Genomic DNA, 27,026 nt, shown 5'->3' with positions numbered 1-27,026 from the left:
GGCGATCAGCGGGATGACATTAACGTTTCGGAGAAATCACTCCTTCTTCAGGCACATGGCTTAATTGTCGGTCACGCGAATTTCGTGACCGTTTCATTGTAACTTGTAAAACTGTGTCTAATTGCCGTCTCCCCCAGTGAGGTTGAGTTTAGGGCAACAGTACAGGGACTGGATAAAAAAATGGAGGCTGGGTCGGAGGGCGATAGCCACCTCACTGACAACATTCCACGCAGCGAGTACGGTAAAGGCACGGGCTAAGTTAGGTGAGGGTTTTTGCCTCCCGAACGTCATGACAACGTCCGAGAGAAGTGCACTGTCCATAAACCGACTCTGAGTTGCCAGCAAGGCAACCACCACCCCCCGGTGTCCTGGCCTTAACCAAATTTGTCCGTCCATTCTCCCACCGACGTAACCCCCGATGTTCCACAAGCACACCTGCGTACACACACGCTTAAAAATTTAGACTGTTTTGTCTTAAATAAAAATTAATAGCAGACTGTATGGTCTGACCCCTGCTCTCCGAGCAGACTGCATGGTCTGAGCCCTGCGCTCAGAGCAGACCGAGCTTGTCCTGCACTCCACGCAGACTAAATGGTCTTGGCCCTGCCCTCCAAACTAAGCCAATCGTGCCAGAGTCCTGGAGGCCTCCATTCTCTGCTGCTCCAGGCGCTGCTGGGCCTCCCAGTTCGCTCTCTCGTCCTCGAACACGCGTCTCTTCTCCTCCAGCTCTCTGTGCTGCGCCTCCAGGTTCTTCTTCATCTGCTCGTGTCGCCGCTGAAGCTCTGCTTCAGAGTCTTTGAGCTTCTGCACTTTTTCCTTGACTTTCATCTCGAACACCTGCTCCATCTCCATCTCCATCTTCTTCATCTTAGTCACATGCTCTCGCCTTTCCTCCTCCATCTGGGCCAGAGGACTCTTGGTGGACAGTTGACCTTTAACCCTGTTGTTGTCCACTCCGTTGTAGGTGACCGCAGCCAGCTTCCTGCTGCGGTAGTTTTCGTAGTGGACGTTGTTCGTCACGTCCTTCAGGTCCTGCATGTGTGTTCTGATGAGCATATCTCTCAGGATGGTGAAGTCACAGTGGTCACTGTTTTCAACTTCTGCAACCCCCCAGGGGTATTGTCTCCCTCTGACTCTTTTGCTGTTCACTGTTGATAAAATTAGCTCATATACAGCTTTAATCAGCAATTAGCTCATATACAGCTTAATCAGCAGCTAGTTTATATGCAGCTTTAAGTAGCAACTAGCTTATATACAGTTTAATTAACAGCTAGCTTATATACAGCTTAATCAGCAGCTAGCTTATATATACAGTTTAATTAATCACTAGCATATTTGTAGTTTTAATAACCATTAGCTTATGCAGCTCTATTAACCACTTATACAGTGCTCACAGCATACACAGGGCCTGAGAGAAGCAGGAGGAAGGTTACTGAGGTTAACTGCGTCACAAGGAACAGGCAGCCATCTTTAAATAGATAAGACACTCAGATTCAAGCGAGGGACTACGCCCAGCTGAGCCCGGCTTTCTCCACACACTCTTTCTCTAGGACCTCTCGCATTCAACACCTCACTCACACTGACGGAAACCAACGCCTATTGGGAGGGGCCAAAGGTGAATGGACATTCACGGCTTCCAACCAAGCGTAATACACGTAATAAACGTGCTACGTTTGCATCTTTGACTTTGACTAATGTGTATCAAGGGGCGGACCCCTATATTAAGGTTCATGCTGATGTGTTCAAGCGTGTTCTGATGGTGGAGCTCTGCGAAGTGAATCCATTAGATTGCCCATGCATGTTTAATTGTGTTGGGCTGAATAACTCTGTTGATAAATAAATCTATTGCTTTGATACAACTATACGCCTCTGAGAGCTTTCTGTTTCATTCTTAAACCTGCTCTAAGTGTGAAAGACACATTTTTTCACAACAAAGTGGTGACCCCGACGTGATCCAATACGATACAGAGCTTCAGGTTGGAATGTTAACAGGCCTCTCCTTTTGATTCCAGATAACGGCGCATCTCTCCCTTCGAGGCTGGGAACCGATAATTGCCATCGGAGCGAGCTTGCAGCTTCGGGGAGTCTGAGTCGTACCGGTACATCTCACAGGTGAGCAGAAGCCTATTTAACTGAATTCTGCAACATTGTATTCATAGACATATTCCAAATTTTGCTCAGACTGTCCGAACTGTAAGTATTTGCTTAATTATAGAGTAATTGTAAAGATTAAACACACAGCAACAGAGTTGTTATACAGCCATTTGGGGGGTCTGTGTATACGTGTGAATGAGCCCAGCAGAAAACGTCAAATAAAGGCGAGAAATTGCGCACTTGTGATAGTGTAGATGTGAGGTGTTGTGAGCCGTGCGACGCATTGGTTCGCTGACACGTGCTTCGCGCTGAGCACTCAAATTCATGTCACAAAAGGCGTAATTTCTAACGTACTTATGGGATGTTTTGGGCTACGAAGAAATTGCATAACATGACGGGGATATATGTATATGTCATTGATGTCATTGATAAACTGTATTGAGAAAACTGACTGCGGAATTCCCGTATTAAGAGCATCGAGTCTTCGGACATTAACTCGTGAGTGGCGTCCAGTGAAAAATAATGTTACTCTGCTTAGAGTTTCCTTGACGAAGTTTCTGGACGAGAGCACAGAATTTAATTATATCGGTGTGTTGTTAATAACGGAAGAGATTAATGAACGTGTACAGGTCCAGAGATGACCTAGGATAAAAAAGCAGTTAAATTGTGTTGTTGACGTGCTACCCTGATGGTGTAGTGGTTAATATAACGGTCTTCCACGCGGTAGGTTTGGGTTCAATACCCGACTGTAACATTGTTTTTGACAAATAAACAGCGGCCGTTGTGATGTATTAAAGAGCAGAGCTCTTTGATATGTGTGAAATTGGTTATAATTTGACTGATTGTTTGCTAAAAAGCAGTTTTTCATTTGTATCGTGGTCAAGAGGTCAGCGGTACACAGTCTGTTTGCTGAGTTTGAGGAAAAAGACAAATTGCTGTTAAAATGCGCTGCTGATAAAAGTGTGTCTAAAAAAAAAAGAGCTGTTCAGCTCATCCGAGGGCTGCGCTTCTGACTGATTTATATTTAAAGAGACAGCCGTGTATGTTCTAATTTGTGTTCATTGTTTCACTGCATTTGTAACGATATTAATTTCATTCTAGACCATAATTGCGAATTGTGCGCATTTCAGATTTGGTTTTAATTTGTGTTTATCCTTTGACTGTGTTTGTTTGCTGAGAAGCAGTTGTCATTTGTGCGGTGGCCAAGAGGTGTCTGTTTGCTTAGTTTGAGAAAAAGAGCTGTTCAGCTCATCCGAGGGCTGCGCTTGTGACTGACTTATGCTTAAAGAGACGGAAGCGTGTGTTTTGATTATTTAGTATGAATGCGGGTGACTATTTGCTGAGCTGTACGTTTTCACTTTTCTTCATCATTTAACAGCGTTTGTAAAACTCTTCACTTCATTCTGAGACCGTGTTGTGATTTCTACACAAATCTGAGACGGTAGTTTATTGATTCAAGTTTGTTTGAATGAGTGGAACTATTTGGCGCATACATGAGCGAGCTGACAGCTGAGCCGCTGAGGAGTACGTTTTAACTTTTGTTTATTTGTTTGACTGTATTTCTAAAAGATATTCCTTTACCGTATTTGTGATCTGTGCGCATTTCAAAAATGGCAGTGTGTTGCAATTTTGTTTAAATGCGAGTGATTGTTTGAAGTGATTGTATATGACAGAAGGTGTGCTGACAGCTGTAAAAAGTTTGTGCGTTCCTGTGAGGGACAGGCAGTTGAGATCTTGATTTGTGGCTGAATGTTCGTGTGTGGTTTCAAAGTTTGGAGTCCAGAGCAGGAAAAACACACATTATACACAAGCGTTGCATTCACACACACACATAAATCACTAGAATAGGCTGAGAGACAGCTGAGGGTTAATATAAGTGTCAGTTTTACTGGCGTAGTTAAATTTATTGGAAAATTGGGTTCCCCAGGGACTGTTAGCAAAGTCTAATGCGGAAACACAGCAGCCACTATATTCAGCCAGACAGACGCTAAAAATTAGGAATGTACAAGGTTTAAAGCTGAAACAAAGCATCCATTCATTTAGTCAGACAAACGGTGAGAATATTAGGGAGGGTGTGCCTTCCTGATAAAAACACAGCTGCGGCCTTGATTTGAACAAGGACAGAGAGCGGAAGACATTTAAAACGGTGGGGGCTAGGTTGACACTGTCTGCCTTATAAAAAATATTAGTTACAGCCATTGCTGAGTAATTAAAACATAGCATTTCACACCTAGCAGGGGTATATAGGGAGATTTGTAAATAACATATATTCATACACTGTTAAATAATATGCGTTATACTTGTAAAGCTTATATTGCGGAGTTGTGAGGTCACTGTATGAAGGTCAAAAACGCCGAAAGAAGCACTCCGTCATTCTTTCGTACAACAGAAAAAAGATCAGTGACCCCTGAACAGTAACGCTTGCTAACCATCAGATTAGGGCTGAAAATTGCCAACTTAGTATAATGGACGAGCTTTTGTCTATTCACACAGACACTTTAAAATAACTTATGACTATACTGTTTTCGTCTTCTTCACCCTAAGTGTTAATAATAAAATAGATCATCATTTCACACACATATGTTCCAGAGAAAAGCAGGTTTTAAGACATGCGCCAGTGTAAATGACATCGCTCTGAGTTCAAACAGACACCAGAAAACTTGGGAGAAGCATTGGCTCCCTCTGCTGGTGCTTCATGATAAAAAAAAATTAAAAAAAACATTTGTCATGCATGTTGTCTTTTCTGTGGCCTCTTCAAGAACTGCAACAGGAACAGTGGACAGGAGCGTTGGCCACTCCCTTTCCACCTAGATGTTTCTGAACAAAAAGGAGGGATGGTAAATGCAGTTTTGTATCAGAAAAAAGGGGGAGGAAGAGAGGTACTCATGTATCACTCATCAAAACTGGACCCAGTTGAAGTTGGCCAATCCACCTGTACAAGACACATGGCGGCAATTGCAAAGGCGATCGAGAAAACATCCCACATTGTCATGTGCCACTCTCTGAAAATCCACACACATCATGGTGTGGCTGCATTCCTCCTCAGCAAAGAATTCACGTTCGGAGCTGCAAGAAAATCGAAAATTCAAAAAGAATGCACAAGACCACATATTGTCTATGAAACAGGAGGAATCAATATGGCGTCATCACTACAACAAGGACAAGGAGATCAACCACACAGCTGCGAAGCAAGAGCAATCATTGAAAACAAACTAAGGCCAGACTTAGGAAATACACCAATCTCAGGAGCAGAAATGTGGTTATACACGGATGGATGTTGCTACAAAGGAGATGAAGGAAACACAGCATCCTATGCTGTGGTGAGACAATTCGAAGACATGGAACACACAATAGTAGCATCAGGTATCCTACCTCAACCAGCATCAGCACAACTGGCAGAAGTCGAAGCGCTCATACAAGCCTTGAAAATAGCAGAAGGAAAATCAGTAAACATCTTCACAGATTCTGCTTACGCACATGGAGCAGCTCACGTTGATGGGCCCATGTGGCGAAGAAGAGGATACACAACATCAATGGACGCACCCATCAAACACAAGAAGGAAATCATGGCACTGGTGGAAGCTATGAAGCTACCAAAAAGAGTGGCAATCATGAAATGCAAAGGACATGATGGCAAGGCAAGGACCAGAATAAGTGTGGGAAACGACAGGGCAGATGAAGCTGCTAAAGAAGTAGGAGGATACAGACCAAAACAGATGATTCTGAAAATGGCCATACAAGAACCCGAAATCACTGAAGAAACACTGATTGAGATACAGAAGAAGGCTGGACCATACGAATGGTCTGAATGGCAAAGGAAAGGAGCAACAAAAGGAGAAAGTGGACTTTGGAGATCCCATGATGGCAGAGTGGTAGCACCAGCAGAATTGTGTGTCTCACTGATACCAGAGGCACATGGACCAACGCACGAAGGAAAGAAAGGAACATTACAAAGGGTGGAAGCACTGTGGTGGCACCCACGCATGGAAAGTATGGTGTCCCTCTTCTGCGACGAATGCACCACCTGTGGGGATCACAATGTGAAGAAACCGTACAAAACACCTATGGGCTCTTATCCTGTACCATCAGCCTGCTTCCAAGACATCAGCATAGACTTTACTGACATGGGACATGATAACAGAGTACAAGGAAAAAGGTACATCTTGGTAATGGTTGACAGATTCTCAAAGTGGGTGGAGGCAATCCCAACTAAAAAAGAAGACGCACAGACAGTAATAAAGTGGCTGCAAACAGAACTAATACCTCGCTATGGTGTTCCTAGATGCATAAGGTCCGATAATGGTTCACATTTCAGTAATAAGCATTTGCAGGAAGTGGAAGCCAGACTAGGAATCAGACATAGATATGGATCAGTGTATCATCCACAGTCACAAGGACTGGTAGAGAGGGCAAATCAGACGCTAAAATCAAAAATAGCAAAGACATGTGCGGCATCAAAGCTGACATGGGTTGAAGCTTTACCATTAGCTCTAATGGCAATGAGGAGTGCAAAAGGAAATGAGACGCATCTTTCACCACATGAGTTAATGACAGGGAGGCAAATGCCTGGTCCTCCAAGAGACGGTAGTCATATACCAGCCTTAGATGTGCAGCAAGTTGAAATGAAGGCATATATGACTGCTTTAATCACTCTCACGGAGGCTCTCTCCAAACAGGTCCAGCGGACCAGTCCAGCTGACCAGGAGGAAGTAAAAAATCTCATCCGAGTGGGTGACTGGGTCAGGGTCAAAGTTCACAAGAGAAAGTGGACTGACCCCAGGTGGACAGGGCCGTACGAAGTGAAGGAGGTTACTTCACACTCGGTCCAGGTCATAGGTAAATCAGGAGCACCTTGGCACCACCTGACACATTGTGCCCCAGCATCTGAGCGTTCCAGACCCTTAGCAGAGGTCCGAGGTAATCTGACACAAAATGCCGGTTTATCTGTTTGGGAGAACGGACATCCAGCCACTGGGGATTCATCCCCCAGTCACCTGGAAAGACATGGGTATAGGTAAAAGAACTGGGTGGATTCTAATGGGTTTGGGTGTGGCATTTGTGATATTCTTGACTTGGGGATTGAAAATGGGGGACAAAACAGTGAACAAACCAACTAGCGGAAACTATGGCTGTCTGCCAGAGGCAGTGCAAAATCTGACAGGGTTTGAGAGTCATCCAAGCTGCAATCTGACAGCAAGTGGCAAGGATGTGAACATGCAAAATCTGACTAGGTTTGAGAGTCATCCAAGCTGCAATCTGACAGCAAGTGGCAAGGATGTGAACATGCAAAATCTGACTAGGTTTGAGAGTCATCCAAGCTTCAATCTGACAACAAGCGGCGAGGATGTGAACAAAACTCAAAACGACCTCAAGAGAGGGAAGGTTAGGCAAAAAAGAGATGCCTCAGAACCGGCATACAAGCCACCACCAAAAGCGTGTCGTGCATATCTGACCTTAAACTATACCAAGGGGAGCAAAACCGTTTTTACTTTTGATTTGTGTGATGTGATTAACTGTGGAAGACGACCAAAAGCATGGAGAGGTCATGCTGTGTATTTGTGTGCTGACAATGCCATAGTCAACAGATGTGAGAATTACGTGAACGTCGCGAACACAGCGTTTTGTCATTCCTGGGGGGCGGTAACAAAATACACAGGGCGGTGGAAGCCGAGAATGCGAGGGGAAAGTCCGAGAAGGACCTTATGGGACAAAATAGACTTCCAACGAGACTTTTCAGCAACAGCCAATCCCTTATCTCTGTCTCTGAACAACGTCACCAAAAGCAGCACAGGAAAAAACATAATATGGTTCGCCCTATTAGTGGACGTCCCCGGCAAAGACCCGAGAGTAGGAATTCAGATAAATATAATTCCGCACAGACAACCGCCACCACCGGACCCACCAACTGTCTTATCAGAAGACTTTTCTAAATGGACTCCCCAACAGGTGATCCAATTAGCTACAGGACAAGGAAGCGACAATGTTTGGTTAAATTGGATTGTTGATAATGCTATAAAAAACAAAATGAGTGGCTGTGTAGCTTGTGCTGCAGCTAGACCAGCTATGTTCACCGAACCAGCACCACTATATCCTGAATCTGACCCAACAGGATACGCGTGCATGACAAATATGACTAAAATGGCTACTCCACCAAATTGCACTACTCTGGCATCCATATTTCCACCAATTAACAACCAAACTACAGTAGGTTATTTCAAAGCTTACAAAGGACTAGGATCCAGATATGTCTGTTACCATTTCACCAACGATAGAGCTCAAACCAACTTAGGTAGTGTGCCAGAAGACTGGTGCAACGTGACACGACCAGGCTCAGAGATAGGTTCTTGGGCTAGGGGAGGGCTATTTTACTACTGTGGGGGTCTGCGCTTATTCACTAACATACCAACATCTACAATGGGAATGTGTGCTATGGTGAGGCTAGCAATGCCACTTACCTTAGTGGGAGACAAAATACTACAGGAGCAAAACAAAGTACAAAGCCTGACCCAACGCAGACGCAGACATATCTTAGCTAAAAGAGCAGCTGGAGCTGAGTTCAGCCTGGACAGAGGTCCAACCTACATAGATGCTATCGGAGTGCCCAGACGAGTGCCTAATGAATACAAATTGGTAGACCAAATTGCAGCAGGTTTTGAGAGTGTCGCAAGTATTATTCCATGGATAACTGTGAATAAAAATGTTGATCGTATCAATTATGTGCATTACAATGTTCTTCGTTTGGCTAATCATACTAGGGATGCAATAGAGGATCTGGCTGAGCAGCTGGCCCCTACTTCTTTGATTACTGTACAAAACAGAATGGCTTTGGACATGTTGCTTGCTGAAAAAGGAGGTGTTTGCTCAATGTTTGGAGACCTGTGTTGCACTGTCATCCCCAACAATACTGCGCCGGACGGTTCAGTCACAAAAGCACTGAATAGTCTGAGGGCACTGTCAAACGAAATGCAGGAAGCATCAGGTGTGAACAATCCATTTGGAGATTGGATGGAAAACATGTTTGGAAAATGGAAGCACCTGATCTTGTCAATAGCAGTGTCAGTGGGTGTGTTCATTGCAATATTGGTCTCATGTGGATGTTGTATAATACCCTGTATTCGTTCTTTGGTTGGCCGTCTTATCACCACTGCCCTCTCCAAGGAACCATTACCACCCCCTCCTTATGGAGCTTACCCAGTATGGGAAGAGCAGAACAGCCTGGTAGGGTCAGGAGAGGCAGAGGAAGACACCAGCGTGTGAACAGGGCAGAAAGGTAAAGAAAGTGACGTCCTTCAGACATCAAGAGAGGGATTTGTTGATAAAATTAGCTCATATACAGCTTTAATCAGCAATTAGCTCATATACAGCTTAATCAGCAGCTAGTTTATATGCAGCTTTAAGTAGCAACTAGCTTATATACAGTTTAATTAACAGCTAGCTTATATACAGCTTAATCAGCAGCTAGCTTATATATACAGTTTAATTAATCACTAGCATATTTGTAGTTTTAATAACCATTAGCTTATGCAGCTCTATTAACCACTTATACAGTGCTCACAGCATACACAGGGCCTGAGAGAAGCAGGAGGAAGGTTACTGAGGTTAACTGCGTCACAAGGAACAGGCAGCCATCTTTAAATAGATAAGACACTCAGATTCAAGCGAGGGACTACGCCCAGCTGAGCCCGGCTTTCTCCACACACTCTTTCTCTAGGACCTCTCGCATTCAACAACTCACTCACACTGACGGAAACCAACGCCTATTGGGAGGGGCCAAAGGTGAATGGACATTCACGGCTTCCAACCAAGCGTAATACACGTAATAAACGTGCTACGTTTGCATCTTTGACTTTGACTAATGTGTATCAAGGGGCGGACCCCTATATTAAGGTTCATGCTGATGTGTTCAAGCGTGTTCTGATGGTGGAGCTCTGTGAAGTGAATCCATTAGATTGCCCATGCATGTTTAATTGTGTTGGGCTGAATAACTCTGTTGATAAATAAATATATTGCTTTGATACAACTATACGCCTCTGAGAGCTTTCTGTTTCATTCTTAAACCTGCTCTAAGTGTGAAAGACAGCTACACATTTTTTCACAACACAAGAATGGCCATAACTTCTCAAATATGGATCCCAGAACCCACATATTGTGGACACACATTGTGGACTAGGCCTACAATAGGATCACCTGAATAAAATCCCTCTAGATTATCTAGAAAAGATTTTTGCCTGTATAAAACTCAGACTTCAGCATGGGGTACACGTCCTTAAACTGTACACCCTGTCGTACTCTTGGTGAGATTAGACCAACTTTTACTTCTGAAGATGTCAGAGCCCTGCTTTTTTAATATGTTGTAGACAGGCCCCAATGAGGCACATTCAAGTTGGATGGGACTCCCTAGCACTTAGCATGCCTGCGCGGGAAGAGGGGCAGTTGGCCTATATTTGAATGGGGCATTTTGAACGATAAAATGAATGGAAAGTGATTACCCAAACGGCCCATCCTTCAACTAGTCATAACTTCTCACAACATGGTTGAATTTGATGGGATATTATGAACTGGGTGAACTGGGTGAGATGGGTGAACTGGGTGAGATGGGTGAACTGGGTGAACTGGATGAGATGGGTGAACCATGGATTTGTCACCGAACTCGGCCCAAATTCCCATAGAAAGCAATGGGCTAGGACCCTTAAAATTGAACGGTCAGTCGACCTTTGGCCGATGACCATGTGGTATGAAAATCAAGGGGAAATTCCAAACACTTTTCCTATAGTGAATTATGGATTTCTCACGAGCTCGGCCCAAATTCCCATAGAAAGCAATGGGCTAGGACCCTGAAAATTGAACGGTCAGTCGACCTTTGGCCAATGACCATGTGGTATGAAAATCAAGGGGAAATTCCAAACACTTTTCCCATAGTGAATTATGGATTTCTCACCGAACTCGGCCAAAATTCCCATAGAAAGCAATGGGCTAGGACCCTGACAGTTTAACAGTCAGTCGACCTTTGGCGAAAGACCATGTGGTATGAAAATCAATGGGAAATTCCATACACTTTCTGCGATGGTACACTTTCTGCTATGGTAAACTCCGTACACGTAGAAATTACGGCCTTTTGACTCAATTCTGCCTAGACACCTAGAAAACAATGGGCTAGGAGGCTGAAATTTTCACATTAAGTCACCCTCTGCCCCAAGATGAAATGGTCTGAATATCAACGGGAAATTCTGTACAGTTTTCCCATAGTGATTCATGGCATTTAGCATTTATTTGGCTTAAATAGACGTTCAGTTAATACCCCTAGAAAGCAATGGGCTAGCACGCTGAAATTTTCACGGTCAGTTGGCCCTTGGCCACAAACCACGTGGTATGAAAATCAATAGGAAGTTCGGTACACTTTTCCCGTAGTAATATATGGCATTTTTCTTCATTTTAAAGTTATTTGGCCTAATTACCCCATAAAACAATGGGCTAGGACCGTGAAATTTTCACAGTCATTCCATCTTTGCCCCATCGTTAAATGGTATGAAACTCAATGGCACATTCCAAACACTTTTCCCATAGTGAACTATGGATATCTCTACCCAGATGACACTTATGTTCCGACATGGCCTTCAACAGTCTTTTCTCTCAAAATGTCCACTTTAATTTAAAGTAGAGATTTGATTCATTTTCTCCTTCAAAGAGGGGCTCGTCACCATTACACACCTATAATCTGGGCCTCGTAGCTGCAAGTTAAGGTCCCCAAAAACAGCCCCAAAGGTCAAAATTGAGGCATATGACCTCATCTTTCGGCCTGTTTTGGCAAGTGAGAAACGGGCCATTAAATCGTAGTGAAAGGTTGGAACTGCCTGATTTTTGCATAAATCAGTCGCCTATGATAAGGTGATGCAGGATCTAAAGCGAGATATCTGTAGAACCTTGGGAAAGCTAACTTCCGGTAGCAGCATGCTAACGACTTGAATCCAATTGAACCTTGAAGAGGGTCCTGTTTTGTCCATCATATGTGAATTTCATCAAAGAAGGCCATTGACAAGTGTTTTAAAATTGATCAATATTAAAAAGTGGTCAAAATCCAGATTTTACCAGTCTTTTCTCAAACGTTTTATACTTTAAAAAGGGGTAGGGTTTTAAATCCTTTTCTGCCTGAAAGAGGGGCTCGTCACCATTACACACCTATAATCTGGGCCTCATAGCTGCAAATTAAGGTCCCCAAAAACAGCCACAAAGGGCTTAATTGGGCTTAATTGGGGCCTTATTCACTTATATTTTGGCATATGCAAGAATGGCCATAATTTCTCAAATATGGGTCCTAGAACCCCCAGATTGTGCACACACATTGTGGACAAGGCCTACAATAGGACCACCTGGAAAAAATCCCTCTAGATTATCTAGAACAGATTTTTGCCTGTATCAAACTCAGACTTCAGCATGGGGTACATGTCCCTAAGCTGTACACCCTGTCGTACTCTTGATGAGATCAGACCATCTTTTACTTCTGAAGATGTCAGAGCCCTGTTTTTTTAATATGTTGTAGACAGGCCCCAATTCCAGTTAACAGCGTCACACCAGGAAGAAAAAGAGGTCATAGTGGAGGACTGATTGTTACTGGATAGAAGTGTTAGCACTGGTAGTCTCGTTACCTTTATTCTTCACTATGAAATAATAATGATGAGAGCTCTTAAGAAATCTATTTTTTGTATTCTTGTGTGAGTACTATACTTTTGAATACTATTTTGCATCGTAAATTCATAATATGTTAGTTAAATACACATATAAATACTTATGTTGAATACAATGGCTTGTAAATAGTTGTAGTTTCTATTTTATGAATATCAATGTTTGTATAATTTTTTAATCGTTCAAAAATGCTTCTATTACTTAACTTCATTAGAAATGCTTGTTTCATTTCAATGTCCTTTTTTAATAAAAAAAAATTTTTTTTACATACTTTATACAAAATTCTAGTTGAGTAATAAAGTCTCAACTTAAGCAGGTATTTTATGTAATCCTTCCATTTTAGTAATTACTATTACCTGTCTAAGTTATTAACAAAGGCTGCAGGCCGAGCCTCAGAGCTCCCTCATGCTGATCGTGACCGAAGGAGTGGGGGATGGGTGAGGTTACGGTGGGGACAGTCAATGTCATGTTCTGTGTAAAGTACCTTAAGTTTCATTGCTGACATTACACAAAACCTGACGTTTACCATCATCATGGGGACCATGGCGTGGCCCCTCCCCCATCAGTGCATGCGCCCGTGGAGAGGTGACTCACTGCCTCAGACTGTCGAGCGGCTCCACACACATGTAACTTGACGGGCTAGCTGTGGAACCTGGATGGAAATGGTAAGTTTTTAATTATTGTCCGAGCTCCGAATGTTGGTACATGTACTGCCATATAAAAAGAGCTGTTGCAATGTGCTGGAAGTTAACCGAGATGGACAGCTAATGTTAGCTAACACTAAGCTAACATGTGCAGCTAGCATGTGCAGCTAACAGAGCTGTGAGTGGAGCTGGGTCTGGATAAAGGTGGAGGTCTGAACAGACATGAGTGCAGCTTCCTGCTGTCACAGTGTTTTAACACATTGATAAGGCAGGGTATGCTAAATGTAGCCTCTGCTCCAAGGAGATGAACTACAGCAACAAGGGCTCACATGTCCTCTCATCACACTGTTCACTGTTTCGGGCTTGTCACCTTTTTCACTCATGAGTTTGCAGGTATGCGATCTGAGACCAGCCTACCGTTAACGGAAGGCTGGACAACTAATTACAGTTAACTACAAATGGATAATTTACACATCGTGGGGCTTTTTTACAGTCACAAAATGATATTTAGATATTTTTTAGAATTTATATTTTATCATCATTATCTTTTCCCACAGAACGTGAATATTATGCTCAACAAAGTGACATATTTGACATATTGAGTCAAGGTTAACTTTAAAAAAAGTATTTCTTCACATGTAAGCAGATATTGTAATTCAAATAACCATGGGTATTGAAGTAGAATATTTAGCCTCGTACTTTCAGAAATAAGTAGATCACCTTACTATAATGCAGCCTATAAGACCAGAACAAATTACTTTTAATTTCAGTCAAAATGTAATAATAGCAGCTCAGGCAACAATTTTAATTCCACCAAATTCTACCACTGCAGCTTGAAATACAGAGTACTGTAACATGACTGAATGTGTCCCTTGTGCTTTCAGGAGGATGGAGCATGTTTTTCATCCACTGGTGGCAGCTCTGAATGCACAGGTGAGAGAGGGGAGAGACCATGAGATGGTTTTATGTTGAGGTTTGTAGAAAGTCTTTTGTAATCGTGGAGAATATTATACTGAATACTTCAGGGAGTCTATTGGTTTCAATCCCAAACTGATCATACTCTCAGGGTTTAAATCATATAACTATTTAAAAATAGTCTAGACGCAAATGAAACACATTTTGACCCATCAAAGATGATGTTGAAGTTATTAGTTCATCGTAAACCATATTAACATTTCTATCCTCTAATATATTTGCAGGCGCTGATGTGACAGATGGCTTTAACCCTGAACAGACCAACGAGGTAGGATATGTCATCTTCTTTGGGTTCTTAATTGACAGTTAACCTGCTCGACTGTGAATGTCGAACAGAAATCAAAACAATGCTAGAGTAATTCATTTCTTACAGACTACAGCTAGTTAATCACACATATTAGACTTCCATTATTACGACAGTGTTTCCCACAGGGAGAAATTAAATAGTTTGCACTGCAGCCACTTATTCATAATGTCTGATGAAATATAAGTTGTAGTATTTGTTGTTTGGTTGTGTATTATTTTATTGATGTAAAACAGTGTAGACTGGTAGGTAGGTAGGTGGGTAGACTGATAGGTAGGCAGACTGGTAGGTTGGGAGCCTGTCTAAACATTACAAAAAAATGATTTGTTTTTCAGGAAGAACACCAGCGGTCCAGTGACAATACCGATATTCTTGACCCCACTCCAGCTGATGTCGATGAGGACACAAGTGTTCCAGAGCTCATGAGAACCGACAGTGGAGTTGTAAGTTTATTTGCAAAACTTCACATTCTAACATGAAAAGGGCCATGACATCTGTCAGTTTACAGGAATCAGGGTAATATGTTCAGAGGCTGTGATGATTATTGAAAGCGGTAATGTGAAGTGCCACTACGAGACAAAGCACAACTCTTTTGAGCTAACGTCTCGCATCTCAAATAAAGGCACAGGAAAATAAACCTAAGAGCCCAGTATGATCAGAATCCTAACGCATGAATTCACTGACCAACAATGACGTTAACAGAGAGGAATAGAGCTGAAACAAGTGGATTAATAACCACAGATAAAGTCCTGCTCGCTAATTCATCTTATTAGAAGATGAGAATAATATGGATATCTTGGTTTTCTTGGGTGACATCACTTCACACCTGAATTTAATTAATTTAAAGCTGCAGGGTACTTCATTTCTTTGTTTTAAGATGCACATTTTTCAAAAGCTTTCGGTTATGTAATTTAATCTTAATCTCAATTTTAAATCTGACAATAAATATTGTTTATGTATTATTCAATTGATCTTTCTATATTTGATAATCAGTTGTTTTCTACATACAGACTTTAATACAACTGTTGGCTACTTCAATATACAGTATATGGAACTAAATCAGAGTGCAAGTTAGACATTATTATGATGTTCTGGAGATTTAATGAGGAAATTCTCTCTGAATGGACCTTGTTGAACTTTAATTGAATACCCCGGTCATAGATGTTTAAAACTACCCGAAACAACACAACAATCTACGTTAATATGCGTGCTGTTCCACGGCATTGTTAAATGCTTGTGATTTTACAATGAAGAATATCCAAGTCTAATCCTTTCTTTTTCTCTTTCTTTTTTTAAGCTCAACAGACACGAAAGAGAACCTCTATCAAGTTCTGAGTACAGTGATGAGGATGAGTATGTTCCTCAATATGATGAAGAAACAGAAAGTGACTGTTCAGAAGAAGAGGTCAAACAGCACACGGCAAAGAAGAGAAAGGTACAGAGAACTTCAACCAACTCTCAGGAAGGAGATGACCAACCACGCAAGAAAACACATAAGACACGTTTTACTTCCCTGGCTGAACCTGACACCGACAAATCCTCATCTAATGGTTGCGACGTGGCGGTCATGACCTTGAAGAAGAAAGACAATGGAGGCAGACTGTACAACAAAAAGTTTTACTGTGTGTTTTGCTCTAAGCCTTTCAACAAAATGGCACGCCATTTAGAATCAAAACACAAGGACAAACCTGAAGTGGCAAGAGCAATAACATTCCCAAAGGGTTCTAAAGAACGAAGAATACAGTTCAGTGTATTGAGAAATAGAGGGAACCGTTTCCATAATAATCAGGTTATTAAAGAAGGAAAGGGAATGGTGATACCCCATCAACAATCAAGTGGACCTGTAAACGCCAGTGATTACATGCACTGTATAAACTGTGACGCCTACCTGAAGAGGAGATCACTATGGAGGCACATGCAGAGATGTCATCTACACAAGAAAGTCAAAGGTTTAAAGCCAGGGAAAACTAGAGTGCAGGCCCTTTGTTCGAATGCTCAGCCAGTTCCAGACAGCGTGAATGCACGATTTTGGAAGCTGGTGCTTGACATGAATCAAGATGAGGTTACAGATGTTGTCCGGAAGGACAACATCTCATCTGTACTCTTGGTACAGATTGACTCTTGGTACAAGAAGGACTCTTGGTGGACAGTTGACCTTTAACCCTGTTGTTGTCCACTCCGTTGTAGGTGACCGCAGCCAGCTTCCTGCTGCGGTAGTTTTCGTAGTGGACGTTGTTCGTCACGTCCTTCAGGTCCTGCATGTGTGTTCTGATGAGCATATCTCTCAGGATGGTGAAGTCACAGTGGTCACTGTTTTCAACTTCTGCAACCCCCCAGGGGTATTGTCTCCCTCTGACTCTTTTGCTGTTCACCTCGATGATGGTGTTGCTTCCTACTACAGCCAGCGGCAACTTGTCCTTTATCTTCTTCACCAGCCGGTTCTCTTCTTCGTCATCGGTCTCTGGGAACTCGTAGATCTTGATTTTATGCTCTTGGATTTCTCGCATGACCTGTTTCTTGAACTGTTGGCATTCCTCTGGGGTGAGGGTGTCTGCTTTGGCGATCAGCGGGATGACATTAACGTTTCGGAGAAATCACTCCTTCTTCAGGCACATGGCTTAATTGTCGGTCACGCGAATTTCGTGACCGTTTCATTGTAACTTGTAAAACTGTGTCTAATTGCCGTCTCCCCCAGTGAGGTTGAGTTTAGGGCAACAGTACAGGGACTGGATAAAAAAATGGAGGCCGGGTCGGAGGGCGATAGCCACCTCACTGACAACATTCCACGCAGCGAGTACGGTAAAGGCACGGGCTAAGTTAGGTGAGGGTTTTTGCCTCCCGAACGTCATGACAACGTCCGAGAGAAGTGCACTGTCCATAAACCGACTCTGAGTTGCCAGCAAGGCAACCACCACCCCCCGGTGTCCTGGCCTTAACCAAATTTGTCCGTCCATTCTCCCACCGACGTAACCCCCGATGTTCCACAAGCACACCTGCGTACACACACGCTTAAAAATTTAGACTGTTTTGTCTTAAATAAAAATTAATAGCAGACTGTATGGTCTGACCCCTGCTCTCCGAGCAGACTGCATGGTCTGAGCCCTGCGCTCAGAGCAGACCGAGCTTGTCCTGCACTCCACGCAGACTAAATGGTCTTGGCCCTGCCCTCCAAACTAAGCCAATCGTGCCAGAGTCCTGGAGGCCTCCATTCTCTGCTGCTCCAGGCGCTGCTGGGCCTCCCAGTTCGCTCTCTCGTCCTCGAACACGCGTCTCTTCTCCTCCAGCTCTCTGTGCTGCGCCTCCAGGTTCTTCTTCATCTGCTCGTGACGCCGCTGAAGCTCTGCTTCAGAGTCTTTGAGCTTCTGCACTTTTTCCTTGACTTTCATCTCGAACACCTGCTCCATCTCCATCTCCATCTTCTTCATCTTAGTCACATGCTCTCGCCTTTCCTCCTCCATCTGGGCCAGAGGACTCTTGGTGGACAGTTGACCTTTAACCCTGTTGTTGTCCACTCCGTTGTAGGTGACCGCAGCCAGCTTCCTGCTGCGGTAGTTTTCGTAGTGGACGTTGTTCGTCACGTCCTTCAGGTCCTGCATGTGTGTTCTGATGAGCATATCTCTCAGGATGGTGAAGTCACAGTGGTCACTGTTTTCAACTTCTGCAACCCCCCAGGGGTATTGTCTCCCTCTGACTCTTTTGCTGTTCACCTCGATGATGGTGTTGCTTCCTACTACAGCCAGCGGCAACTTGTCCTTTATCTTCTTCACCAGCCGGTTCTCTTCTTCGTCATCGGCCTCTGGGAACTCGTAGATCTTGATTCTATTTCATCCTTACTGACCGCCAGAGGCAGTGCTTAACACTGAATGTATTCCGTCGCGCGCATGCGCAGGTCGAATATTTATATCAACAAAGTCATGTGTGACCTCGGATGACCACCGTCATCTATAAGTTCCGGTGTCATCCTGAGCTCAGTCCTTTTTTTCTTCTCGCGTCACAGGTTAGCTACCATGGTAGCTTAAACAAGGATGTGTCTACGATCAAGACATATTAGAGCTCGTCGCTGTAGCCTTGTGACTACCGGTCGGAGTTGCGGTTCTCTCGCCCTCCAAAGGCTGCGACGAGCTGTCCCTCTTCGGAGGGAACGGTGTGTTCGCCGTGCGGACATCAAGCCCCGGACTGGTGGACGCTCCTATCATCGGTCGTCACCAGTCTGATAAGGGCAGCTAAGTCGTGATGACAGCAATCGGTAAGATCGATTAACATTGTTTTCTATAACAGTTGTTTGTTCCACGGTTGGCAGAGCGCTTCCGCTCTAGTAATCGAGTGGCGCGCTAACGAGAGCGTAGAATTACGCTGTCGGCCCGCCCTTCACAGTGTTACGGCTATCACAGTTAGCAGAGTGTTCCTGCTCAGGCAAACGTTGTGAGACACTAGTCCGCATTGGCGTTGTGTACATGGAGATTTAATCTTTACATCTGACGTAATTCGCAGTTAGCAGTGTCTTCACTCAGGCTAACTTGGATGCTAGCTGGGACTGCGTCCATCAACTTTGTAAACCTTACGGCTGTCACAGTTAACAGAGCGTCCTCGCTCAGGTTAACTCAGTGGAAAACTAGCTAAACAAAGCTGATACTGGGGCTGTAGCCATCAACTTTGTATCCTTACAGCTGTCACAGTTAACAGAGCGTCCTCGCTCAGGTTAACTCAGTGGGAAACTAGCTAAACAAAAGCTGATACTGGGACTGCGTCCATCAACTTTGTATCCTTACGGCTGTCACAGTTAACAGAGCTGTCACAGTTAACAGAGCGTCCTCGCTCAGGTTAACTCAGTGGGAAACTAGCTAAACAGAGCTGATACTGGGGCTGTAGCCATCAACTTTGTATCCTTACAGCTGTCACAGTTAACAGAGCGTCCCCGCTCAGGTTACCTCAGTGGAAAACTAGCTAAACAAAGCTGATACTGGGGCTGTAGCCATCAACTTTGTATCCTTACAGCTGTCACAGTTAACAGAGCGTCCTCGCTCAGGTTAACTCAGTGGGAAACTAGCTAAACAAAAGCTGATGCTGGGACTGCGTCCATCAACTTTGTATTGGCCATCAACTTTGTAGCATTACAACGATCACAGTTAGCGGAATGTGCTCGCTCAGGCTAACTCGGTGAATGCTAGTTAGACTAAATCAACGTCGAGGTTGTGCCCATTGATGGTTTTTACGCATTACGGCTGTCGAGTTCGCTCCGGCTAACTAGACTAAGCTAATACTCGGTGGGTCCATTGATTGTTGTAAACATTATGGACATATCGGTAGCGGATATCAGTTAGCAGAGTGCCCTCGCTCAGGCTAACTGGTAGCACACCAAGAGTTACAGCACCTGTCCAAGTGGAGAGTGTCCTCGCACTGTAAGGACTGTGGTTTTTTTTGTCCGTTTTCACAGTAGCAGAGTGCTCTCGCTCAAGCTAACTGGTGGGGCACCAATATCTGCAGCAACTATCCGAGTGAAGAGTGTCCTCGCTCCCCTCTCACTATGAGGACTGTTTTCCTGACCTGTTCCACAGTGGCAGAGTGCTCTCGCTCAAGCTAACTGGTGGGACACCAATATATGCAGCAGCTGTCTTAGTGAAGAGTGTCCTCGCTCCCCTCTCACTGTAAGGACTGTGTTCTTTTTGTCAGTTTTTCACAGTAGCAGAGTGCTCTCGCTCAAGCTAACTGGTGGGACACCAATATCTGCAGCAACTAGCTTAGTGAAGAGTGTCCTCGCTGCCCTCTCACTATAAGGACTTGCCTGGCCTGTTTCCACAGTGGCAGAGTGCTCTCGCTCAAGCTAACTGGTGGGACACCAATATCTGCAGCAATTAGTTTAGTGAAGAGTGTCCTCGCCCCTCTCACTATAAGGACTTTGCCTGACCTGTTTCCACAGTGGCAGAGTGCTCTCGCTCAAGCTAACTGGTGGGACACCAATATCGGCAGCAACTATCTTAGTGAAGAGTGGCCTCGCTCCCCTCTCACTGTACGGACTGTGTTCTGTTTTGTCCGTTTTTTACGGTAACAGAGTGCTCTCGCTCAAGCTAACTGGGGGGACACTAATATCTGCAGCAACTATCTTAGTGAAGAGAGTGGGCTTAGAGAGTGCCCTCGCCCCTCTCACTATAAGGACTTTGCCTGACCTGTTTCCACAGTTGCAGAGTGCTCTCGCTCAGGCTAACTGGTGGGTCACCAATATCCGCAGCGGCTGGCTAAGGGAGGAGTGTCCGAAGGATCACTCGCCACTGACTGCCCCCTGCCTGTTCTCTTAACATTCAGCAGAGCGCTCCCGCTCGGACTGATTTGGAATTCCGCATAAACTAGTGGGACAAGGGTTCCACCAGAATCGCGGCCATGTTAAACTCTCCCGGCTGTAGGACCTGTATAGCTCCTCTTCAGCCGGAGGACGGCCCTGACCTCTTGCCCTGGCAGGGAGAACCCAGGCAGGACCTGCGGCATCACGCCTTGAGCAGTAAGGTCTGCTAGGCTGGCCGAAGTGGAACACCTGATGCGGGAGGGCTACCTCCCCCTGTCAGGGAAGCTGAATCCAGACCAACCTACCCTGGTCATTTGTATGGCGCTTGCACGCCGGGCATACACAGCAGCTGGAACATCCACCTGTGAGTGCCTTCTTCAGGCACCTTCCCGCCCTCACCACCTTTTCTTCCTCCCTCCGAGGAATATCTGAGGGAGTTGCGTGCATGGTGGAGACACCAGGGCTCTCTCCCACCTTACATCAGACCATGCAGGAGGTGGCAAATCTGGCCTTGCACGTATGCCAGCCAGTTAGACGACTATGGCGTCCATCAGTTTCCCCTGAGGAGACTCTGAGGCCCGATGCCAGGTGCCCTCGACCCAATGTCGGGTCAAAGATGACCTGCTATCCAGGGCTTAGGACACAGCAGCACTGTGCACCGTATCGACAACTCCCTCTCCCACCTCATGCTTTCCCTCGCAGATTCTCTGCAGCGGGCTACTTCGACGCTTCTGCTCAGTGATGCTTCATTGCAGGCGTTTGCGCTCATATCGAGGGAACGTGGATGTATGATGTCCACCCTGGTTCAGACTCGCCGCCAGGTTTGGCTGGCGCAGTCACCCCTATCTGAGACATGTAGGAGGACCCTCCATACTGTCCCAGTGGAGCCTGGTGAGCTGTTCGAGTCAGCTGCTGTACAGGCGCTTCAGCGGACTGTTAGAGCTAGCCAGACCTGGCAGCAGTTCTCTGGTCTTTGCAGGGACATGCCTGCACCCCCAGACCTAGGGGTCCCATTTTTGGCCCACAAGGCCGTTTCTCAGCCTCCAGCTTACCCTAGTAGCGCAACAGGCCTCGGCGTCCTGCTGAGAGGCCGGACCGCTACCTATACAACCCTACTTACGTCCCCGTCCCCCCCGGCAGGGGTGCCAGGAGATGTCTCCAGGCCGGCTGTCAGGGTTCTTTCTCCCATCAGCGGATTTCCAAGGGAGAGTGCTTCACGTCTATCGACGCCTGTTCCCATGGTGCGTCACCACAACTTTCAGTCCTGGGTGCTTCCATTCGGACTCTCCCATCTCCCCATGGGTGTCCACAGTGTGTTACTGCTGTCCTTTCCCCCTGCAATCGCAGGGCGTGAACATACTGCCGTACTTAGACGACTGGCTGACCTAGGTGCCGTCCCGGCTTCAGGCGCCACAGGACACTGCTCGCCTTCTCTCACGTGGCCCGGTAGGCCTCAAGGTGAACATGGAGAGGAGCTACCTGAGCCCTTCTCAGAGCATAACCTTCATTAGGGTGGCCCTATGAGGGCCTGTCTGTCGCCCCAGTGCGGATGGCTGAACAGCCTTCACTTGGATGCCAAGTGGCACAGGGCAATACAGGGCAATAATATTATCGAAACAGTGTCTATTCATCTATTCACTATCCCCATGGAGGGAGTGCATATCTGGCGAACAGTGTCCCAGGAACCGAGCCCCAGGGGCTCGGTTCCATTCCACCAGGAGATTGTCACAACAGGTACCTGCCTCTCAAGGCGGGTGCAGGGTGACAGAACGGGACAGCCTGGGGGCAGTTGTCTGCTGAAAGACCGCAGGTCCAGGTTCTAGAGCTAGCGCTCGAGCACTTCCTTCCATGTTGAAGGGAAAGCATGTGCTTGTCCGGTGGACAGCACCTCTGCTGTGATTTCCCATGAACTATCGATGGGGCACCAGATCTGCAGAAGTTGCTACGGGGATCACCGTGGCCTTCTGACTTGGGAGGCCCCTCGCCTGACCAGCCTGTGGGCAATGTACCCACCAGGGGAATGGAACAAGGTTGTGGTTTTCCTGTTCTGTTACAAGCCTCCACCAGGAGAGTGGCGGCTGCATCCAGACGTGTCGACCCACTGCCCCCACTGGGTCTCCCTGACGGAGGGTCAAGATGCCCTGGCTCACACGTGGCCAGAGGATCTTCTTTATGCCTTTCCACCAGTCCCTCTGCTTTTGCTATAAGCTTGTCAGAGTTCTTCCCCGACAGGAGGGATCTCCTGTCGCAACTAGAGGGTCGGATTTGGCATTCCAATCCCTGCCGCCTTCAATTAGGGGTCACGGGGGGGCCCGACCGGATGCTGAGTGGCTGCATAGAACCAGTCTGACGGACTATTCTGAATGCCAGTGCGCGGTCTACCTGCCTGCAGTACAAGAAACAGGTGGAAGCTGTTCTCCGACTAGTGTGCGGCTCGGAACAAGGTCCCAGTACAGCGCCCCGTGCCTGCTGTACTGAGTTTCTACAGTCTCTCCTGGATAAGGGCCGGTCTCCCCTGCATGGGACCTACCCTTGGTACTGGACAGCTTATGCTTGTCCTTTTGAACCCCTGGCACAGGCGGAGCCTAGATGGCTATCAGCAAGACGGTTTTCTCCTTGCTGTCAATTCAGCTCAATGTGGGGGCGAGCTGCATGCCCTATCAGTGGAAGAATCATGTCTGAGGTGGAACTCAGATGGCTTGGGTGTCACTTTCTGGCCTAAGGCAGTGTTTCTCCCAAGGGGGTGGATACGTTCACATATAAACCGGCCTATCCAGCTGGCAAAGTTGACCCCCCCCTCCCCCATCGGGAGAGGAGAGGTCAAGGCTGCTGTGCCCAGTGTGGGCCCTCAGAGCTTATATGGAAGCCACCGCCTGCATAGTCAGTTATGGTGAGCCTAAGAAGGGCTGTGCTCCTTTTTTAAGAAAAAAAGGAAAAACAGCACCTGTCCCACTGGATAGTGGAGGCCATTGCCGATACATACAAGGCGAGCGGCTGCGCTCGGCCATCCGGGGTGAAGGGTCACTACCAAGAGTGTCTCCACACCGAGGGCAAGCCTGAGTGGTGTGCCTGTGGGGGATACATGTGCGGTGGCCTCATGGGCATCACCGAGCACATTCACCAAACACTACAGAGTTAACGTTGCCGACCCTCACCCACTGGGGAGGGTTCTTGGCCAATTTTCTCTGCCGGAGCTATAAGGGGTAGTTACTGTGCTTCCTCGTGACTCTTTTGGTATAAGTCATCCAGTGTTAAGCACTGCCTCTGGCGGTCAGTAAGGATGAAATAGAACGAAAGTTACGAACGTAACTACGGTTCTATGAATCCTGGATGACCGCCAGAGTTCTTGGTCACTCGGAATCCCGTGAACTCGCGAGAAGATTCCATAGGACTGAGCTCAGGATGACACCGGAACTTATAGATGACGGTGGTCATCCGAGGTCACACGTGACTTTGTTGATATAAATATTCGACCTGCGCATGCGCGCGACGGAATACATTCAGTGTTAAGCACTGCCTCTGGCGGTCATCCAGGATTCATAGAACCGTAGTTACGTTCGTAACTTTCGTTTTATGCTCTTGGATTTCTCGCATGACCTGTTTCTTGAACTGTTGGCATTCCTCTGGGGTGAGGGTGTCTGCTTTGGCGATCAGCGGGATGACATTAACGTTTCGGAGAAATCACTCCTTCTTCAGGCACATGGCTTAATTGTCGGTCACGCGAATTTCGTGACCGTTTCATTGTAACTTGTAAAACTGTGTCTAATTGCCGTCTCCCCCAGTGAGGTTGAGTTTAGGGCAACAGTACAGGGACTGGATAAAAAAATGGAGGCTGGGTCGGAGGGCGATAGCCACCTCACTGACAACATTCCACGCAGCGAGTACGGTAAAGGCACGGGCTAAGTTAGGTGAGGGTTTTTGCCTCCCGAACGTCATGACAACGTCCGAGAGAAGTGCACTGTCCATAAACCGACTCTGAGTTGCCAGCAAGGCAACCACCACCCCCCGGTGTCCTGGCCTTAACCAAATTTGTCCGTCCATTCTCCCACCGACGTAACCCCCGATGTTCCACAAGCACACCTGCGTACACACACGCTTAAAAATTTAGACTGTTTTGTCTTAAATAAAAATTAATAGCAGACTGTATGGTCTGACCCCTGCTCTCCGAGCAGACTGCATGGTCTGAGCCCTGCGCTCAGAGCAGACCGAGCTTGTCCTGCACTCCACGCAGACTAAATGGTCTTGGCCCTGCCCTCCAAACTAAGCCAATCGTGCCAGAGTCCTGGAGGCCTCCATTCTCTGCTGCTCCAGGCGCTGCTGGGCCTCCCAGTTCGCTCTCTCGTCCTCGAACACGCGTCTCTTCTCCTCCAGCTCTCTGTGCTGCGCCTCCAGGTTCTTCTTCATCTGCTCGTGACGCCGCTGAAGCTCTGCTTCAGAGTCTTTGAGCTTCTGCACTTTTTCCTTGACTTTCATCTCGAACACCTGCTCCATCTCCATCTCCATCTTCTTCATCTTAGTCACATGCTCTCGCCTTTCCTCCTCCATCTGGGCCAGAGGACTCTTGGTGGACAGTTGACCTTTAACCCTGTTGTTGTCCACTCCGTTGTAGGTGACCGCAGCCAGCTTCCTGCTGCGGTAGTTTTCGTAGTGGACGTTGTTCGTCACGTCCTTCAGGTCCTGCATGTGTGTTCTGATGAGCATATCTCTCAGGATGGTGAAGTCACAGTGGTCACTGTTTTCAACTTCTGCAACCCCCCAGGGGTATTGTCTCCCTCTGACTCTTTTGCTGTTCACTGTTGATAAAATTAGCTCATATACAGCTTTAATCAGCAATTAGCTCATATACAGCTTAATCAGCAGCTAGTTTATATGCAGCTTTAAGTAGCAACTAGCTTATATACAGTTTAATTAACAGCTAGCTTATATACAGCTTAATCAGCAGCTAGCTTATATATACAGTTTAATTAATCACTAGCATATTTGTAGTTTTAATAACCATTAGCTTATGCAGCTCTATTAACCACTTATACAGTGCTCACAGCATACACAGGGCCTGAGAGAAGCAGGAGGAAGGTTACTGAGGTTAACTGCGTCACAAGGAACAGGCAGCCATCTTTAAATAGATAAGACACTCAGATTCAAGCGAGGGACTACGCCCAGCTGAGCCCGGCTTTCTCCACACACTCTTTCTCTAGGACCTCTCGCATTCAACACCTCACTCACACTGACGGAAACCAACGCCTATTGGGAGGGGCCAAAGGTGAATGGACATTCACGGCTTCCAACCAAGCGTAATACACGTAATAAACGTGCTACGTTTGCATCTTTGACTTTGACTAATGTGTATCAAGGGGCGGACCCCTATATTAAGGTTCATGCTGATGTGTTCAAGCGTGTTCTGATGGTGGAGCTCTGCGAAGTGAATCCATTAGATTGCCCATGCATGTTTAATTGTGTTGGGCTGAATAACTCTGTTGATAAATAAATCTATTGCTTTGATACAACTATACGCCTCTGAGAGCTTTCTGTTTCATTCTTAAACCTGCTCTAAGTGTGAAAGACACATTTTTTCACAACAAAGTGGTGACCCCGACGTGATCCAATACGATACAGAGCTTCAGGTTGGAATGTTAACAGGCCTCTCCTTTTGATTCCAGATAACGGCGCATCTCTCCCTTCGAGGCTGGGAACCGATAATTGCCATCGGAGCGAGCTTGCAGCTTCGGGGAGTCTGAGTCGTACCGGTACATCTCACAGGTGAGCAGAAGCCTATTTAACTGAATTCTGCAACATTGTATTCATAGACATATTCCAAATTTTGCTCAGACTGTCCGAACTGTAAGTATTTGCTTAATTATAGAGTAATTGTAAAGATTAAACACACAGCAACAGAGTTGTTATACAGCCATTTGGGGGGTCTGTGTATACGTGTGAATGAGCCCAGCAGAAAACGTCAAATAAAGGCGAGAAATTGCGCACTTGTGATAGTGTAGATGTGAGGTGTTGTGAGCCGTGCGACGCATTGGTTCGCTGACACGTGCTTCGCGCTGAG

At 45.9% G+C, this 27,026-nt stretch overlaps 2 protein-coding genes across 2 annotated transcripts; both read right to left on the bottom strand.

Moving 5' to 3' along the window:
* Positions 1 to 615: 615 nt before the first annotated feature.
* On the bottom strand, positions 616 to 17,276 carry LOC306783958 (septin-7-like; the record flags this gene model as incomplete). The annotated part of the gene is made up of 2 exons (XM_079297384.1): positions 616 to 1,149; positions 17,070 to 17,276. Coding segments are annotated over 2 exons (741 nt in total), but the record flags the coding sequence as incomplete, so codon positions are not given.
* Positions 17,277 to 17,870: 594 nt separating this feature from the next.
* Positions 17,871 to 26,724, bottom strand: LOC306783957 (septin-7-like; the record flags this gene model as incomplete). The annotated part of the gene is made up of 2 exons (XM_079297383.1): positions 17,871 to 18,516; positions 26,717 to 26,724. 2 exons carry the CDS (start codon positions 26,722 to 26,724, stop codon positions 17,871 to 17,873), a joined length of 654 nt encoding a protein of 217 aa, XP_079153509.1.
* Positions 26,725 to 27,026: the final 302 nt, after the last annotated feature.

Source organism: Melanostigma gelatinosum (assembly GCF_949748355.1).
Source record: "Melanostigma gelatinosum genome assembly, contig: SUPER_10_unloc_3, whole genome shotgun sequence".
NCBI lineage: Eukaryota > Metazoa > Chordata > Actinopteri > Perciformes > Zoarcidae > Melanostigma > Melanostigma gelatinosum.
The sequence above is the reverse complement of the archived record's forward strand: the minus strand, read 5'-3'. Positions and strand labels throughout refer to the sequence as shown.